General features: G+C 36.8%; 1 protein-coding gene across 4 annotated transcripts in view; it reads right to left on the minus strand.

Annotated features, from left to right (window-relative positions):
• Window positions 1-842: 842 nt before the first annotated feature.
• LOC107031581 (mRNA-capping enzyme-like) overlaps window positions 843-18833 on the minus strand; it is a 23480-nt gene continuing 5489 nt past the window's right edge. The window contains exons 2-16 of one of the 4 annotated variants that reach the window (XM_015233001.2): window positions 14310-14461; window positions 12990-13073; window positions 12851-12937; window positions 12578-12709; window positions 12327-12494; window positions 9272-9385; window positions 5655-5704; window positions 4490-4652; window positions 4243-4380; window positions 3684-3806; window positions 3503-3601; window positions 2391-2480; window positions 2107-2191; window positions 1735-1865; window positions 843-1657 (exon numbers count right to left, since the gene is read on the minus strand). In XM_015233001.2, coding sequence (XP_015088487.1) covers window positions 1520-1657; window positions 1735-1865; window positions 2107-2191; window positions 2391-2480; window positions 3503-3601; window positions 3684-3806; window positions 4243-4380; window positions 4490-4652; window positions 5655-5704; window positions 9272-9385; window positions 12327-12494; window positions 12578-12709; window positions 12851-12937; window positions 12990-13073; window positions 14310-14461 — 1754 coding nt within the window. In that variant the 3' untranslated portion in view covers window positions 843-1519. Of the gene's footprint in view, window positions 1658-1734; window positions 1866-2106; window positions 2192-2390; window positions 2481-3502; window positions 3602-3683; window positions 3807-4242; window positions 4381-4489; window positions 4653-5654; window positions 5705-9265; window positions 9386-12326; window positions 12495-12577; window positions 12710-12850; window positions 12938-12989; window positions 13074-14309; window positions 14462-18833 lie in introns of all 4 variants that reach the window. The other 3 variants (XM_015233002.2, XM_015233000.2, XM_027911736.1) reach the window with 3 other exon arrangements.

An 18833-nucleotide genomic window follows, 5' to 3' on the forward strand; every position in this document is an offset into this window, starting at 1 on the left:
TATATATTATCTTAATACATCTTAACCCGCTCAACCACGCATATTTGTTATTTCTAAGTATGTAACATAGACATACTTCTCTTGAGTTTTATTTCTCATTTCAAGATATAGTATCTGCTTTAAAATCTTAAGCTTTGATTCGTATCGAAAAATCTCATAGGACAAGCCATTCCCCTCAAAAGCAATTTCATTTACGAGACTCAAACACCCCACCCCCACCCCGCACCCCAAAAAAAATTAACTTCTATTTGAGAATAAAAAGATCATCTTCCTACCTTAATCTTTGGTGATTGTGAGTTACCTGCTTCATTAACCATCCCAATTGATAGATTTATTTAATTTCTATATACCAACAACGTATGATTAGCAACTTTCCAATTAGTATACTGGAGGTCTATCTTTCTTGAAACCTAAACTAGGTGCCTGAGATATAGATGCACTTTAGGTGTATTGGACTATTGGTATGGTAAATAAATAAGTCACACTTTTTTGCCCAAAAAACGTATAATTATCATAGCATTAGCAACTTATACCAACAAAGTATTCATGACATGGAAACATGAAAATAGAGTGCATAATCTGCTACAACCGTCAAATTACGGTATTATATAAAAATTATGTGCAAACCAAGATTTTTACAATAAAAATATGAAAAGGTGAGCACATGACAATTAACATACATAAAAATATATTTTTAATCATTTATAAACACTGATATTTCATCGATCATAGCTCTACTCTGTTTCCAGAGTGAACCCAAGAGCAGCTTCAATTTCTCACCTATCATCTACAACTATATTTTTTCTCAGCTATCATCTACAACTATATTTTTCAACATGTCATCATATGAATCAATATAGATTATCAGGATTGGTCATTCCTCTATTTCACAAGAAATAAAAGCATATGCTGTTTTGCTATCAATAGCACCTGGATTAAGCTAAACTACCAAATTGTGAGGATAGAAAACAGCAAGAGTTAATATTTCAATTTAAGATCTCAGCTCCTACATATGTCCTTTAACCACATCTTACAGTAGATACACGAAATTACAACAAGCCTCTACTTTGAACAATAATTTAAAAGAAAATATTACTATTTCGCGCTTACCTTTCCTAGAAAATTTTCCAATCACCACCTAGATCTCATATTTGATATTGCCTTGACCTTCCCATAGTTCTGATGGACTGAGCAAACAAAAATTTAATGCCCAATACTTGCACTCCTGAATGATGAATGTCGACTGCAAAGAACCTGCAGTCATTTTTAATTAGACTATAACCATCTGCCTCTCAACTTAATCCCTCGATGCGGGGAGAGACAAAATCCCTATATTGTCACTCTTTCAACTTTGGCAAATCAGAATTTGAGAAGAAAAATAAGCCTGAATGATGAATGACGACTACAAAGAACCTGCAATCATTTTTAACCAGACTATAACCTCCTCCTCCGTCTCTCAACTCAACCCTCAATGGTGAAAAAGAGAAGATGTATTGGGGAACAAACAGCAGCAAATCCCTTACTGCCTTTTCCAGACATTTCTAAAAGTTCCACTGTGACGATTTGCCCAGTCAGAGTATACAGGTAAACCTGCGACTTTATCTATCTCATCCAACAAGGTATCTTCTGTAAGAATGCCCTCTATGTTGCGCTTTGCCTGTCCATAAGATGTTTTGTAAGTCAATAATAGTTGGAAAAGCTGTCAATAAAGGATGATGTTGCTATATGACAAACCTCCTCGTAGACACTAATATAATCTGGGTTTGATTTGTCTGTTTGGATCTGCACAAAACTCCAAGCATCTTCATGAGAGTTCCAGGAACACTCGATTATTCTACCCGAGTACAACAATAAATCAGTTCCATCTGCAGGCGAAAGTACCAATCAGACCAAACATAGTTTGAAGAAAACTTAGGTGGCAGCCATTTATCTAAGCAACAAAATCTGCTAAGCATTTCCTAATAGAATTCAAGGGATAAATCTTCATATTCTTACTGCCAGCTGGAACAAACGGGCTAAAGGACAGAAAAGCAGAGATCTTTTTACCACTGGAAACTCCTCGGAGATTGAGTTCAGAGGAAGGAGAAAAAGAGATGATAATCAGACCTTTAAAGATCACTCTGCAACCCTCAATTAGTTTCTTGTTTCCGTGTTCTTGCAGATAAAGTAAACTACTACCATCAACTCCCACCTGCCAATGCCAACTTGTTAATCAGATTACCCTGGTACTAAAGTTATTTACAACCATTACGTGATGTTATCTCCTTTTTTTTTTAAAGACGTAATGTTATCTCCTACTGTTAATGTGCAGACAGAAAAAGGCTCAAGCATATATACAACTTACTATATACAACAGATTGTGAACTAAAGATGACAGAAAATATAACCACCTCAAATAGAAAATCAACAGTATTTGTTCCAGGATATTTCCATTTCAAACGCCCATCATGATCCCGGGGCGCATAAGTTGCATTCCAGGCCTGTATTGTAAACTATCAGGAGCCAGAATCCAAATATGCAAAGTTGCAAGAAATTTGATGTACAAAATAATAAATTAGCTTCGGAATGTACCGACCATAACAAAGTGAGTTGCTGGTCCCAACAACTTTACATTATAACCAAAAACACGCACACACAGACACCTAAAGAGGGGGCAACAAGCATGTAAGTAAAGGTAATTACAGCGAGGAGCATGTAATTGAGGGTAATTACACTTAATTTGGGTGGACAAAATTAGTACTGTCAAATAAGACCTATGAGAGTGAATCACTTGAGTGCATTTGCAGAAGAGATCATTCCATCCTATTTTTCTTCAAAATATCACTCTCTTACTTTTCTGTCCCTTTTTCTTTAGCTCCGCGTCTTAACAGGTTCCTATTCCTTCTTTAGATCTTGATTCTCATTTTGTTTCTCTATTCATTATTCCATTCAAAATCACAAACAGTCCTATTTCTTTTCTTTGCAATCTTAAAATTTTCATATAATCGAGATTCAGCTTCTTTGTATAAAAGTCAAAGTTCTGCATTCCAGCTTCTGTCCTTGAAAAATTGTTTTAAGTAGCACCCTATCTGAATTAACTTCACACACACACACACACAGAGAGAGAGCAGTTCTAATGAGCTAAATTTCTGTCAATGAAAGTTCTTGATCCCCAATGTTATTACTAACTCCATTCAGTTCATTAAATTGAATTATATTAGCTAAAGTAATAGAAAGCTGCTGCTAAACAGATCTTCCCAGGCCAAATGAAGAGCTTGATCTATCAAATTCAAGCCTAATGTCCCTTAGTCTCCCACTGTCCTCATTCTTGGACGAATGACCAATTAAAGAGCTCATAAGCACAATTCTGAAAGTACTGACATCTAAATACAAAGAAAGCTGGAATACTATGGACACTTCTGATAAGGTTGTGCCAATATTTCTTTTAAGTTATATCTATATAATGTTGATATGACAAACTTGATCGTCAATATTAAACAGACACAAGTAGATCCCACAGAACCTGAAATATAAGCCCATCAGTTGAATGTGGACGACTAGGCATTATATCTTTTATGAGCATAGAAGCTGCAGATAGCAAATAGAAATCTTTCCTCCTCACCTGACATCCACAAACAATCATCAATCCAGAAAGGATCATAAACTTAAAGAAATTAGAGAGCCTTTATTGAGATCATACATACTTCAAATGATTCCAGGCCATAGTGGTGGTACGGATTTACGCACGTGGATAAAAAATCACGTTCAAAGTTTCGGGGACGGATCACCTCTTCTTCAATTAGCCTTAATCGATGATGGAAAGGTAGCTGCAAAAGTATTTGGATGCAGAAATCATAAAATAAGCAATTTTTCAGGAAGACCCATTCAAATTAAAATTATAATATATGTCAGTGCTGACTGTCAAAAGGAAATGGTAAGGAGCTCGCCACAGAAGGCAAATCTGTACACAATGAAGGAAAGATGAAAATACAATCTAATTTCATAAAACTACTCCAGTGAACCTGCATACTAGAATGATTGACTGCAGAAGTCTGAGGATTGATGATCCTCATGACATTCACAAAAAAGACAAATTAAACCTAAGAAGCAATTATTATTCTACACTATTTTGGAAATGTTAATTGAGGTCACAGTACCATCCAAATCTGGATCTCATCCTTGAATGAAAAGGTAAGCAAAATATAAATCACAAAAAGTTAATTCAAGTCATTTTGTCTGATAAATATGTAAGCCAAGACATACCTCTGTAACAGAGGATTCATTAAATGCCATCATATCATAGATGAGGTAAATAGTCCTCTTCACTTGTGTCTCAGTCTCAGTCTCAGTAATCAATTCACCATCAAGTAACGTGCAGCAATGAGTAATGTCAGCTCTACCCTACAGGAAACTCGTAAATCTTCTACAGCAGAAAAAGACTGAAATCGTAAAGCTGCAGAATCAGAATTCCTCACGATGGAGTACAAGAGGTCCTTTATGGACAGACTACCTCATAGATATGTTTGCGAGGAAATCGCAACTGGACCTTCCTGAAATAGAACTGTGGATCAATCAAATAACAATCCTCCTTGTCTATCAGCATCATGCATCGTGGCACCCCAGCACTCCAAGTGACATGGTAGAGTTGCTGACTAAGAAGATGCAATTTGTCCCTACAATTTGAAGAGAAGCAACAAAGTTCCAGAAAACGAAATTAAGAGATGAGTGAATACTGTTTGACACAGATCCAAAATTATGCTTTCAGTATCCTGGAAATTTTAAATTATCTACTTCAGACATAAATGTACATTAATCTCTTAATAAGAAATAACGTTATTGTTAAAGAATAACAAAGTCCCACATCGGTGGTTAATGAGATGGGTGGACTCATTATAAGGCTTGGGCAATTCTCCTCCCTTTGAGCTAGCTTTTGGGGTGTGAGTTAGGCCTAATACCTAGCTAGCTTTTGGGGTGTGAGTTAGGCCTAAGACCTAATTTCACAGTTAACATGCTCAAAAGGCAAAAAAAACTATAACACTGAGACATTTGCTATTTCCCACTTAAATATATTATGAGAACAAAGAACCAAAAATGAAAAATAATTTTTAATGCCTCTCTACCCCACAAAGGTGGGGTAAGGTTTCCGTACTTCTCACCCTCCCTAGACCCCACTTGTGGCATTACATTAGGTTTGGTGTTTGTTGTAACAGTGCTCAAAATATCCCTTTCCCAGTGCAATTAGAAAAAAAAAACCTGACCTATGCTTCAACATTATATAAAGCATGCATTTGAATAGGCACATGCAGCTGAAATTACTAGCCAATCCTCCCAACACTTACAGATAGCTGTAGATCACTCTTCCAGTTAATGAGAAAACTTTCCAGATCTTTTGCACAGCATGCAATTTTTGTACTTCAAGAGATGCTTTAGAATTCTTAATAATGACACTCTATAAAAGGCTGCTCTTTGCTTGAAGATGATAATCAATCAGAAAGGAAAAGGTCATAAAATCCTAAAGTTTGTCATGTAACTTTTTGGAGTACAATTTTTGGCTATTTCAAGCTGCTGTAAAATATTGCCTAAATATTGTAGAACTCATGTAGTATAAGAGACAGGTTCCATCCAAATTAGTCTCATGTAAAAAAATATCCAAATAAGAAGAATTTATAGTCAACCTGTTGAGAGAGACCGGGTGTGATCCTGGAATTTGGGTATTTCTCGTTGCCTAAGGATCATGCACAAAAAAATAATAATAAACATTAAATCAAGCGCAAATCAACCATCTAAAGCAAACAGGATAACATTTGGACAGTGCAAAGCAAGAACGTGACTATCATTCAGGAACTGTCACTACAACAAAAATAGTTTTTAGCGGCAACAAATATGCAGTTATACACATTGACAAAGAGTGATAAACCTTTACCGGCATTAGTTATTTGCCATCTAAGTTGCTCGTGCTTTTCACTTTGGTGCTGCACCTGTGTCGACAAGACATGGGTGTGGTTGTGGATGAGGGATCCGTGTCCGATTGGGTCAACAGATTTTACGTACTTTGGCCAAAATTGATGGGGAAAGTTTGGACATTAATTTGGACAATCTTAATTATTCCTATAATCAATACAAAAGTAAATTGAAGGAAATGGAATGTCTTTTATAGAAATTTCTATGTCATTCCTTTTCCTTTAATCTCCTTCCAAGATTATGTTCATGTTTTCCCAATAATATCTCATAATTTAGGTTTTATAATTCTATTTTAGATATTTTAATTAGTTTTTGGAGAATCCCCACACCCTTTCCATACATGGATCCATATCCCCGAACCTTAAAAATTCGATCATGAAGGATCCGACCTCTAGATCTGCACCCGTATCGGACACGGCCGCACCCGAGCAACTTAGATTGCATCCAATGTCACTATAGGTTCTAGGGACATTTACAAAAAGTGTTAATTGCCTCTAAAAATATACCTTCAGTGGCAATTAAGCTATTGTCATTAATTAATTATCGTTGATGATCATTTTTTATGTAGTGTGTACGCAATTTGTTTCATCTGGGACTTGGGATAAATATGTGGAAGAAAGTTCTAATCAAAAATGATGCCACACATGTAAATTTTCCATGAGTACCAGTGAACAAGAGCTTTCCAATTCATATAAGATATGGTTAAATAAATTAAAATAGAGATGACGTGCCGTGAAAAATGAACTTTTGAATAAGAGAGAAATTCCACGTGCTATGAGGCAGGGGCAAGGCTACGTGGAGCGAAGGGATTCACCTGAACCCCCTTCGTCGAAAAATTACAGGTATATGCAAGGTTAAATTCTAGTTTTATACGTATATCTATTAAACTGAACCCCCTCAACACTAAAAAAAAGGATAGAGCAGTGTTAAGGGTGCTCATTATCTACCTGAAAGGTCTATGTTCGATCCTCGTTGTGTGCATTATTTTTTTCTTCTTTTTTTGCTTCGAGTAAGGCTGAGATGGGCTTAAGTTTTTTTTGCTTTGAATGAGGCTGACATGGACTTAAGTTTTGGGCTCAGATTCCTATGACGCATTATTCTTTTTGTTTTTTATTACTTTTCTTTTTATCCTATTTCTTTTTTCTTAATTTGTTTTTGTTTAAATTTATTAGCCATATTCCTTGTAATTTTATCTTTATTCTTCTTATTTATATTGCTCGTTTTGTTTCTACATAGCTCTCTTTCCACGTACTAAGTTGAAGAAACGATGAATTATTATTAAATTCTAACTTGAGTTAGAAAAATTGTTTACGTAAAATGAAGTGAATTAAATTTAATCGAACAATGAAATATAAAAGTCGTGAATATTTTTTAACAATACCTATTTAATTGAATTTTTTTTCTTTAATTTTATAGTATTTCTTTCCTATTCTTTTTTCAATTTTATTCTAAAGAGATGGACACTAAATTAATCTCACTTGATTTTATTGATCATTTTTTCTTTTTTACAAATGATTAACCGTAAGGGTCCTGATCCGGTTACTCGACATAGGCACGGTCGCGGCAAAGGGTTGGCATGAATGACTTTGTTAAGGGCCAAAGTGCGGGTGGAATCAATCATGTATAATGTGGGCGAAGTGTTGGCATGTCTTAGTGGTGTCAAACAATGTTGGTAAGGCAGTGTCATGACATGACATGACACGGACGTTAGCAAGGCAACAGACCATGGCATGGCATTGACACTGACCGACATTGGTTGTGGGCAGGTTTGGCATGGAAAAACACATGATCTGGTCAAGTGCGGGAAAATCGAGCTGAGCTATATTAAAGCATAGACAAATGTGAACAAAACGCAGCAAGAAAACAATGAATGGCACGAGTGAATTTAAAGTCGCACGTCCAAGGCAAAGGCAGGCCTTGCTAGTGCGCATGCATGGAAAATGGATGGATGGATACAGGTGGACTTTGATGAGACAATGACTATACAATGTTAAACATTGTATTGGAGCCAAAATTATGAAGGGAAAATGCAGCGAAGGGCTGAAATCCAGCCAGCCAAGGTCACATGCGGCGGTTACCTTTTTGTTACCGTTTGTGTCAGGATTCATTGTTACTTGTAATAGCTTTTTGAATTAAAAATTTGAATGTTTCTTATCAGTTGGAGATGTCAACTGATGTTTAATTTAGTGGGTTGATTGTTTGACAAGTGTTAGACATGTGTCACGACACTATACATTGTAAAACACACGGCTGCCACATGGTCTATAAATGGACAGCCTTGGTGTTGGACGTTTTGGGACAGAAAAAGGAGAGTGAAAGAGGGAAGACTTAAGTCTGGAATTTCACTCAAACACTTAGAGAACGTCAGGGTTTTAAAAGGTGCCAAAGGCAGCAATCGACTTGTGATTGTGCCTAAGTCGAAGTCGAAGTTGGGATAGACTTGCTATCTTAGGGAGTGAGTCCTTTGTATTTATTTTGATTATTAATATAAAGGTTGGGTTTGCCCATATATCTTGTGTGCATTTTAATGTTAAGCTTCGAAAAATAATCTAAGGTAGAAAGAAAGAAAAACATCATTGAATGTTAGGCAGATTAGGCAGCGAAATGGCTGAGTTAAGTGGGACTTGACTGCCGCACATTGGACTAACCTCTTGCACTGAATTTAGGTGAAGTAATCTGCCCGTGTGACACTAACCTAGTAAATTGAATTAAAAAATGATGACACCATTTATTTATCTTCTAAATATGCATTATAACTAGTAATTAAATCCTTACCCCTTTTTTAAAAAATCTTGGTGGTTTTTATGGTAACATATGATTGAATGGACAATAATTCAGTTTTCTAAAAACAAAAAATTAAAAAATAAAGTAGAACACTACAAAACCAACAACCAAAAAAGAGCACAAGATTTTTGTAAAAAAAAACTCAATGGAGCAGGGTAAAAGTACATAGAACCTAAACTCGACATCGATAAGATAAGTTAAATTTAGTGGGGTTAAGATTAATATTTTCCTGTTCTGTCTCACTCGTTTTTCATCATGTAATTTTTACATATTACTACTATATACTTTGAATCCCTTCGCGAAGATCTTGGATCCGCCACTTATATGAGTGCATAGAGAATGATGTGCAAAAGACTAAGCTAAACTTCATCTTACTGCTTTATTTTGGTATAATCAGTTCTACTCTAATGACACTATTTCTATCATTGATGTCCTTGATTGCAATAGGAGCATTATAGAGTTCGAATTGTAACTAAGTACTGTTTTTGGATATAGTACACCATTACTATTCTCAAAAAATGAACTTTTTAATAACTGGAACCTGTACATGCAAATTAAGCACTAGATAGCAGAAGTTCCTCATTCTCTGAACCTCAGCGAATGGGATACATTCACCCCTAAAATCTGCATCTGACACAGCACCTGTTGTTGAAAGATTCCCCTGCAATAACGAGGTTCTGGCATTTTCAATAAAGATGAGGGAAAACAACTGCAGGTTTCCCTTGTCATCAAAAAAGACGGGAAGAAAACAATAGGTACATAATACATAAATCCTGATTGGTGAGCAAATACTGCATGAGGTTCTGGCATTTTCAATAAAGATGGGGGAAGAAAAACCCCTTGTCATAAAAAAAAAAGGGAAGAAAACAATAGGTACATAATACATAAATCCTGATTGTTGAGCAAATACTGCATACTGTTTAATAGGCAGACTATATTCTTAACCAGATCAAACTAAAAGAGTACTATCAGCTGAACAATGAAAAACCAATTCAAGTCATACAATCATCGATACAAGGTGAATGATCAGAAAAAGCATTTTCTTCCTTCAAGGAAATAACAAGAGTTTATACAAAATGAAACCTTGATTTTTTCAAAAAGCATCAGCTTTACAATAATTTATCACAAACTTTAGGTTTCTACTAAATCCAACAAATTTTCTAGGAATCCTATTAGTATCCCTTCTTCATCAATACCACCACCTACGAGTACTTCTCCTTCATCTCCTCCACCAATTTTCCAGCTCCACCTCTCTTGAGTTATCATCGTCACAAGTTCTTCACATCAGTTCCAGATGAACCACGCACTGAATCAGATCCTGTGTCTGTAGTAGGCTCGTCTTCTCCTATTCCTATACTTGCCCTACAGAAAGGCTTTCGCTCCACTCTTAATCCTAATCCCAATTATGTTAGTTTGAGGTGTTATCGTCTATAATCATTATGTTTTTGTCTCATCTTTGTCTTCTATTAGTATCCCTTAGTCTACAGGTGAAACCCTCTCTCCTCCAGCATAAAGACAAAGCCTGTGATTGAGGAGATATTTGCTTTACACTCTAGTAGTACTTGGGAACTTATTCCTCAAACTTCAAGTAAATCTACTATAAAGTTGGTTGCACGGTGACATTGGTCAACTTTAGGCGTGTCAAGTGGCCGAAGGTTATACTTAAATTTTGTGTGCTTTTATAATATTTACACATTCTCTCTTGGCTAAAATTTCATTGTTCTGATTGTTTGTCATTTGGACTCTTTATCAGTTGGACATCGAGATTGTTTTTTTCCATGGCAATACATGAAGTATATACGAACCGACCACCTAGTTTGTTGCTCAAGGGGAGTCTAGTGGTCTTATAGGGCAATTGTGACGGTCCCTATTATGGGTTTAAACAATCTTCTTGAGCGTGGTTAGGTAAGTATAGCACATTTATTCAAGAGTTGGGGATGACTAGCAATAAGGTTGATCTATTACTCTCATATTGACATATCAGGTACATTTATTTGGGAGTTTATGTTTATAGATGTCCTTGTTTCCCATTCCAGCTGGGTCATCAAGAGGTAGGATAGCATCAAGAGGAACTTCCTATGGCATGGTGATAAAAGTGAGGGAAGGCTACCATTTGGTCAAGTGGAAATCAATCATCTGTGCAAAAAAATGGGGTGGCCTGGGTATCAAAAACCTGAAGATTCAAAGTAAAGCTCTTAACGATGAAGTCGTTGTGGAAGTTCACCAAAGAAAACCACATACGGTGGGGAAGAGTGATTAAAGCCAAATATGAACAAGAGGATAGATGGATGACGAAGGATGTGACTCCATGTGGAGTCAGCCTACGGAGGTCTACTAGATCCCTCTGGAGTGAGTTGAAAACTCAATGAAGAACCAAAGTGGCAAATGGAAACAGAACCAGATTTTGAAAGAATAATTAGCATGAGGTTGATATCCTGGAACTGGTTTTTCTAGATATCTTCAAGCTAGTCCTTCACCAACAAAAAACTATAGCTGACATGTGGACATCAGACAGGTGGAGCTTGAATTTTAGAAGACATTTCAATGATTGGAAGGTTCAAAGAGTGGCTGATTTCTCCAGCGAACTTGATTAATTTCCTGGGGTTCAAGCTGGTGAAGATCTTTTGTGGTGCCAGGGTAACTTCAAAGACAACTTTAAGGTCAATGCTGCCTACAAAATTATAAACCAGTCCAACCACCAGATAATAAACTGGTCATGGAAGGAAATTGGAGGATAGAAGTTCTCCACAAGGTACCAATTTTTGTAGCAAAGGAGGCCATTTTAACCATGGACAACTTGATGAGTAGAGGTATGACACTGTGCTCAAGATGCTTATCGTGTAAAATACAGTTGAGACAGCCATCCATCTATTTCTACATTGTCCATACACAGCTCATTTGTGGAGAATCATCCTAAACCTTAAGTAGTCGTTTGGTTTGAATACAAGTTATGTTAGATTAGTTATGATGGGATAGAATAAGTTATGCTAGGATAAGTTATGATGGGATTAGTGATGTTCAGATTATTTCTTATTCATTGTTTGATTTGTTGTATTCAAAATAATATGCATTGCATAAATTCTAAGAATAAGTTGTTTGTTGTGTTCACGCAGTCCCTTACAGGTCTACAGATTAGTTACATTTGTAACAAGCTTGGTAATCAACTGGAATGGACCAACTTGAGGGGAAGTGTTGAGAACATTAATTATATCAACTGGGAAAATATTGTTTAGTCCTAATTATATAGTCTTGATTCTTTCCTAGTTTAGAATAGGTGTGTGTACTATTAAAACACCCACTATCTTGGGACAATAATCAGGACATACATTCTTCATATCTTCCTTCCATGCCATATTTCTCACAGCCTTAAACAAAAAACTGGGAAATAGAGTTCATGTTTCTGCAAAACTTGCAGATATGGAGTGAAAGACAAATAGTGATGCTTGTTTTGCTGTGAACAACTTCCTGTAGTATTTGAAGACAAAGTGCAATCTTTCATCAATTCAAAATAGTGCACTAAGTGCTCCACTGTTGAACCTATGAGAATTTTCAAATATCAATGCAGCAAGTGTTCACCAAATAATCTCAAAAGAACTACTTACAGAAGGAGCAACAACTTCATTATCTTGATCAGAGTCCCTCTTCCATTCGGGAGTTTCGGGACAAACAAGAAGCTCAGGCTTTGATTGAAAATAGAAGTCATACAACGCTTCAACATACATCTGTCTATAAATTCCAGGAGGGCGTGCTTGGGCAAACGTTGCTATTGCCTGAAGAAAAGACACAAATTTTCAAGATTATGTTGAAATTTTAAGAAGAGAAGATTTGGTGTAAAATAAATAAGATTACTAACCTCACTAACACTAACTGACTGATTACGTACAAGAAAATGTACAATCATATAGCCTGTTCGGTTGTGACCATGTGTGCAGTGGACAACAACATACTTACTTGCTTGAGATTCTTGAGATGTCAATTGCACAACCTGCAATCAATATAAGTTCTGAAGATGAAAATCTCGGAAAAGTAAAAGGTATTTATCACACTGACATACGCACCCTTTCCAGATATGCAGAGCATGACAAAAGATAGATGGCATGCATGTGACAGCAAAAAGGAAAATTACCTCAGAAATAAATCTATCTACGGACTCAGCATCAGGTACAGAGTCCTGTCCCGGGCATCGAATCTGGATAAACACATAGCATACAAACTGCCAATTAACCATGAGATCGAATAGGATATATAGAACTGTTCATTCTTACCTTAACATGTCTAATACCGTGACTGGTCCAATCTGATTCTGGGTAGTAACGGTCAGTGTTTGTCAAATCAACCACCAGTCCTATCTGCAATGAGTGTTAGTAACGACAGACATGTAAGACAGCTTCGCTGATAATCAAATATATGCGAGAAACACTGAAAATCCAACTAGTAAGAAGATATGCTGTGAGCAAGATTAAGAGATGATGACACAAAGAAAATCTCATATGAATGCACATTCCTTTTTTTCTTCTAACCGAAAAATCCCCACATACCAGTGGCACACAGTTCATAAAAACAGTGGATAATAGGCATGCTTCTACACTTATCCACTTAAATACCATGCTTTTGCCAGTGGAAGGGTTTGAACTTGTGATATGCCCCTAACCCACACATCACGTGCTGCAAACGTAGACATACATTCTTATGCAAGACTTCAACAGAATATTCTAGCTTCAGTGCTTCACTACCAGAACTAACAAATAAATAGGCAGGAGTCTCAGCAGCCACCATATTTGAGCCATATCTATCTGAATGACAATAGTGAACACATATCTACTTGTCCTATAAACTCAGAGATGTAAGGTCCTCCAAAATCTTTTGGTTGTATAAAAATGCTCAGGTCCCCATACGTGCAGATAACTTCCTTTCAATTTCTTTCTTTTGAAAGTACTTTCTTTCACTTTTCACTTATACAACAGCCAACTCCCTTTATGAACAAAACTATAGAACTCACAAGACTTGACTCAAACTACTGGATCCAGAGAAAGGTCTGGATCCAGAGAAAGGTTTTTCTTTCTGATGAAAAGGTTTTTCTTTTATCTTATGGATAATTCTGTTTAATGATTATTACTTAACTTTCAATAGATATGTCAAATGACTAGTGTCAATCCCAATGAACATAGTGAGTTGGCAAAAAAGCATATGACCTCCCCTCCCTCCTGCCCCCCCCCCCCCAAAAAAAAAAAAAAAAAAGAAGCTAAACATAGTGAACAGTTAGAATTTCTCATGAATTAACCAACTCAGAAACAAAAGGTGACTAATTACGTATGACTAAACAAAGGCAATAAAAGGGAAACATTAGAAGAGCGTAAGAAATAAGAAAGAGACAGAAGAGAGAACAATTTTGCAATGACCCTTCAGATGATAATTAAGGAGACAATTGGTGCAGAAAGATATCAGTTATCCAATAAATCAGCACAGATAGTATCAAGACAATTATCACCAAGTTAACCTTATTTGTAAGCATCAAGGGTGGGAGGAAGAGATGAACCAAATAGTAAATGTGAACCAGAAGAAAATCTTGTCACCACACCACTTACTTCTCTCCCTAAACTTCTTTGCTTGTCGATTACTTCTTTTGGGGTGTAACTTTCTCCAGGAGGGATGTTCTTGTTGAATGACTCACTTAGAGGCACTTTTGATGGGATAATAAGACCTATATTATCACCATATGGAGGGCAATATAACCAACCTGTAAAAAACACTCTTATCAGGATAACGTCAAGGAAAGATTTATGTGAATGGAAAAGATGTTTCTCTTCTAAAGTAAAAAATAAGCAAATGCAACCATTCATGGAACAAAACAAGATGACAGCTTATGCACATCAAGACATCCAGCTTATCACACAGTAATAAGTTATTGGACATGCATGCTGGTGGAAACAATCAGATGACTGAAGATAAAATTGAAGAACCTAGTACACCCCTTCAGGTCTGAGAACCAAAACAGCTTGCATAAAAAGACATGGAAGGAAAAAGGGACGAGATTATCAGATGGGTATTTAGTTTTTGCCCGCCAATAGTGGAACATCTTTCATTTACAACTACAAACAAAGTAAAACTATATCTAATCGTAAATATTGGATGGTCATAAGCTATCATGTTGTTTACAACTGCAGGTAACCATAAAACCTGGAAAGAAAGTAAAATAACCTACTATAATTGGTTCAATGATATTTTATTTAATAACCATGGTGTCGGACTAGCTTATGCACCCCGACTAATTTCACAGCCCACGGGTACCTGCTACGTCTCACAAATATAGGTACAAGGTAACTCCGTCCACCAAGGTTTGGACAAATGGAAGAAATAACTAGTCTTTAAATGTCCAATAGGAGTTGACCCTGAAACCTCATGATTTTCAACCCACTTCATTAATCACTAGGGCACACCCTTTGGGTGATTCAGCTATACTGCCAAACTATAATATAAAAACTTTTTACATGTTAATGAAATAAACTACATTATAAAACCTTTTACGTTATCAATGTACCCACTCAAACTTTTGAAGCTACATAATTACCTATCAGTAACAGGTTACTCAGAGAAGCAAATTTAAGGTGGAGGAGTTAAGACACAAACTAAACGTGATCAGAAGTAAACTAATGGATAATGTCTTTAGTTCTCGAAGCAAAGAGCTTTTTCACATTAATCACAAGGCCAAAATTGATCATATACAATAAGTATACCAAAAAGTAAAGAACCTACAAAATATATATGGTCTCTAAAACACACCCAATCCTCTATACAACCCGGAAATATATGGATGCACCAAAATAAATAAGGGATTGGAGACACTACTTAACCGCCAAAACCTCAATTCTAACCCTTAAAAGCCCCTCTTGTTTCTCTCTCTCTCTCTCTCTAAGCGATCCACATCAACGCCATAGGAACAACATTCCATAGCCTGCACTTCCTTCTGCATCTTCCAGCTTCCCAGCAAAACAACACGTCTTTCACATATCTTGGCATTGTCCAAAACATACCAACCAGCTAAACATATTCCATAACAGCGCCAAGCTGCAATGTAGAAGAAGATGATCTAGATATTCACTCATCTCCTTGCACAAGTAACATCAGTTAATACGAACTACTTTTCTTCTCCTAAGGTTCAAGCCTAACAGTTAACCATGTGAAAAAGCACACCTTCCTCAGCACCTTAGAAATCCAAATGGACTTCACAAGAAAAACCTCATGCACCTTCACCTCCCAATCTGCGAAATCTCTCTTAATCCTCAAATCCCAGAATATTTCTTCCCCTTTTTTCCTCCTTATATACTAGACTACCGACTCCATGTCCTTTCCTCTTTGACAAGAACCTTAGAAATGCTTGGAAACTCCTATTTTAGCAAGATGTGTCCACATCATTTATTTCCCCAAAAAGGCATAAACTAATTCTTCCCATGTCCCCTCACAGAAAGAAATGTTAAGATAAGAATACACTTATCCCTCTACGATATTCCTCCACGCATCAGACCCAAAAGCCGATGTGGATATCATTAGTTCTCCAACCTCCTTCCATCATCCCATATTTATTTGGACCTCGACCCTAAATCTACACAACTATTTCAAAAACAGAACTTCGTTAAAAGCCCTCTCCATAAAATTCAGAAGTCCACCCCGAATGTCCACCATCATTTTCAAACAAAACTTCGTCAAAAGCCCTCAATTGTTTTACTACCAGCCCTTAGGAGTTGTCATGATCTCTCACTGTACCAAATAATACCTCCTTGCCTCATTCGCCGAATCCCAAAAAGAAATATTACTATGAAGTTTGTTCAGTTTTTCAGTAACAGTGGTGTAGGCATGGAACAAAGACATAAAATAAGTGAAGATGATTGATAAAGTATTCTTTTTTTTATGACCATAGTGTCCGAGAGCGTTTTCCCGCACCTTGACTAATTCCACGGGATACCTACCAACTCTCACCAGCAACTGAGGTAACTCTGTCCACAAAGCCAGGACAGAAGGGAAGAACCTAGTGTTTTTATCTCCGTTGAGTTTTGAACATTAGACCTCAGGGTTCTCAACCTCTTCACTGGCCACTAGGTCACACTCTAGGGTGCCTCGACAAAGTGTTCTTAATAAGCAATTATTTTCGCCTTTGGAAAAATACATATTCTGTCAAGCTACAAGCCACTTCTCTCTAAAGTACAAAATTCCGACATTAATGTACTTATTCAAGGCCCTTAAGTGTAAACCCAAAGAAATAGTACAAGGAGCCGCTACCGCCAATGCAAAACCTAAGCGAGCAAATCAATGTTGTCCACCTCACCAACGGTAATTGGTCTTAGATTTTCTGAGATTAATTTAAGGCCCACATCCATTGCAACCAAATTAATCGAGTAGAAATTCCATTTGATCCCATCTACATCACAAAAACTAAGGTGTCATCCGCAAACAAAATGCGAGAAATAGTTTAAGAACACACCACCTCCAACCGCAGCATTGAACCCCTTAAGGTGCCCTCCCAAAACAACTATATCCATCATCTTACTCAGAGCCTTCATCACCAAAATAAAGAGCATAGGTTATATAGCATCCCTTTGCCTTAACCCCTCAAACGGATAAAACAACATGAGTTACCATTCACCCTAACTGAATTAACGCACTAAGATACAAAAAATGTCCACTTTCTCCATTTCTACCTAAAGCTCATCTTCTGTATAATGAAATCAAGGAACTACCTCCTTACATGGTCATAAGCCTTTTCAACATCTAGCTTAGGGTGTTCATCTGAATAGAGCATCTTTATATATCAACGGAAGCTAAATAGAGCTTAAGTGCTCAACTTTGTTGCAATGGATGGATCATATGAAAAGACGATATTCCATCTCCATTATGCTCGTGGGCTCTAGATGCTAAATTACTGAAGTGCCATAAAATGCACTTCCGAAACATGAAGTACTTGGAATACAAGACTTGAATTCCACAACCTAACTTTTCAAAATACTTGGCAATCATCCCAAAAGTCATATTTTTTTTAACTTTTTTCCAAGTTAAACATTTTGCTTTATTCATATCATCAATGAAACAACATTACTTATGAGAAAGAGAGGGCATGGGAACCTTACCCTTCCTATAACTAATGAATCTTTGTTGCTTTCTTTTGTCGCACCCAAAATGACACCATCTCCAACCTATCTTATTGCAACAAACCCCTTACTGACCTTAGCATTCCTAAATATGTTTTGAAAATCAAATTTTTTTATGCATCCAGCTTAGAAAGGCTAATTTGTCTGCCACCTTAATAGCTTCCCAATAACAATGTTGTACTATGACCCCTCTCTCCACCATTATCTCCTTAATCTTGTCCACCAGGTCTAGCAACCTTTATGGTGTCTGAGATTCTTCATTTGTTGCCTTCACCAATAGTTCTCAGATAGCCTCTCAATGATTTTTTGTATGCCCTGATCAGCACAATGTTGTAAACCAGCCAACACAACTCTCTCTTCAACCCAATTACTTGTACCAATTCCTAGGAAAAGTGAATAGGCCATGATGAACCTCCCATTGTAGTCCCTGATGACTCCACCTACTCCACAATTTCCATCAATGCAGCTACCATCACTATTGACCTTAACAAACAGTTGTTGTGGCTTAGCCCACTACACCAACCTGTACATTCTAGTCTTTCCATAGGAGAACCAATAAGACATTTTATGCTTTCCCATCTTGTATCTAAATTTAGTTCCTCAAATATATGCTTAGTCAACTGAGACAGAGTAAAGGAGATTAGTGTAATTGATATGTTAAGTGAAGGGGTCTCAACTCCATATTTCTTTGCATATCTCGACTCCACAGCTCCCATATGATTAGTGAAGGTGTGAACTTTGTAATAAAGGCTGAAATTGTATTAACAAGCCAGTAACTCCATCATTTCTGCGTAAGTTGTATAAGGTGTGTATTCTGACAAGTGACGACCAATCTCAAAAGGTGAACTAAACGTGTGCCTCACAACATTGATCATTTCTCCTGAACAAAATATGAGCTTAGTTGTTTCCCTCACCTCTTAGTTGCTACATCTATAGCACCTTGCCCCCCACCCACCCCCCACCCACCCC

The sequence above is a fragment of the Solanum pennellii genome, chromosome 9, assembly GCF_001406875.1.
Source record: "Solanum pennellii chromosome 9, SPENNV200".
NCBI classification, from domain to species: Eukaryota; Viridiplantae; Streptophyta; class Magnoliopsida; order Solanales; family Solanaceae; genus Solanum; species Solanum pennellii.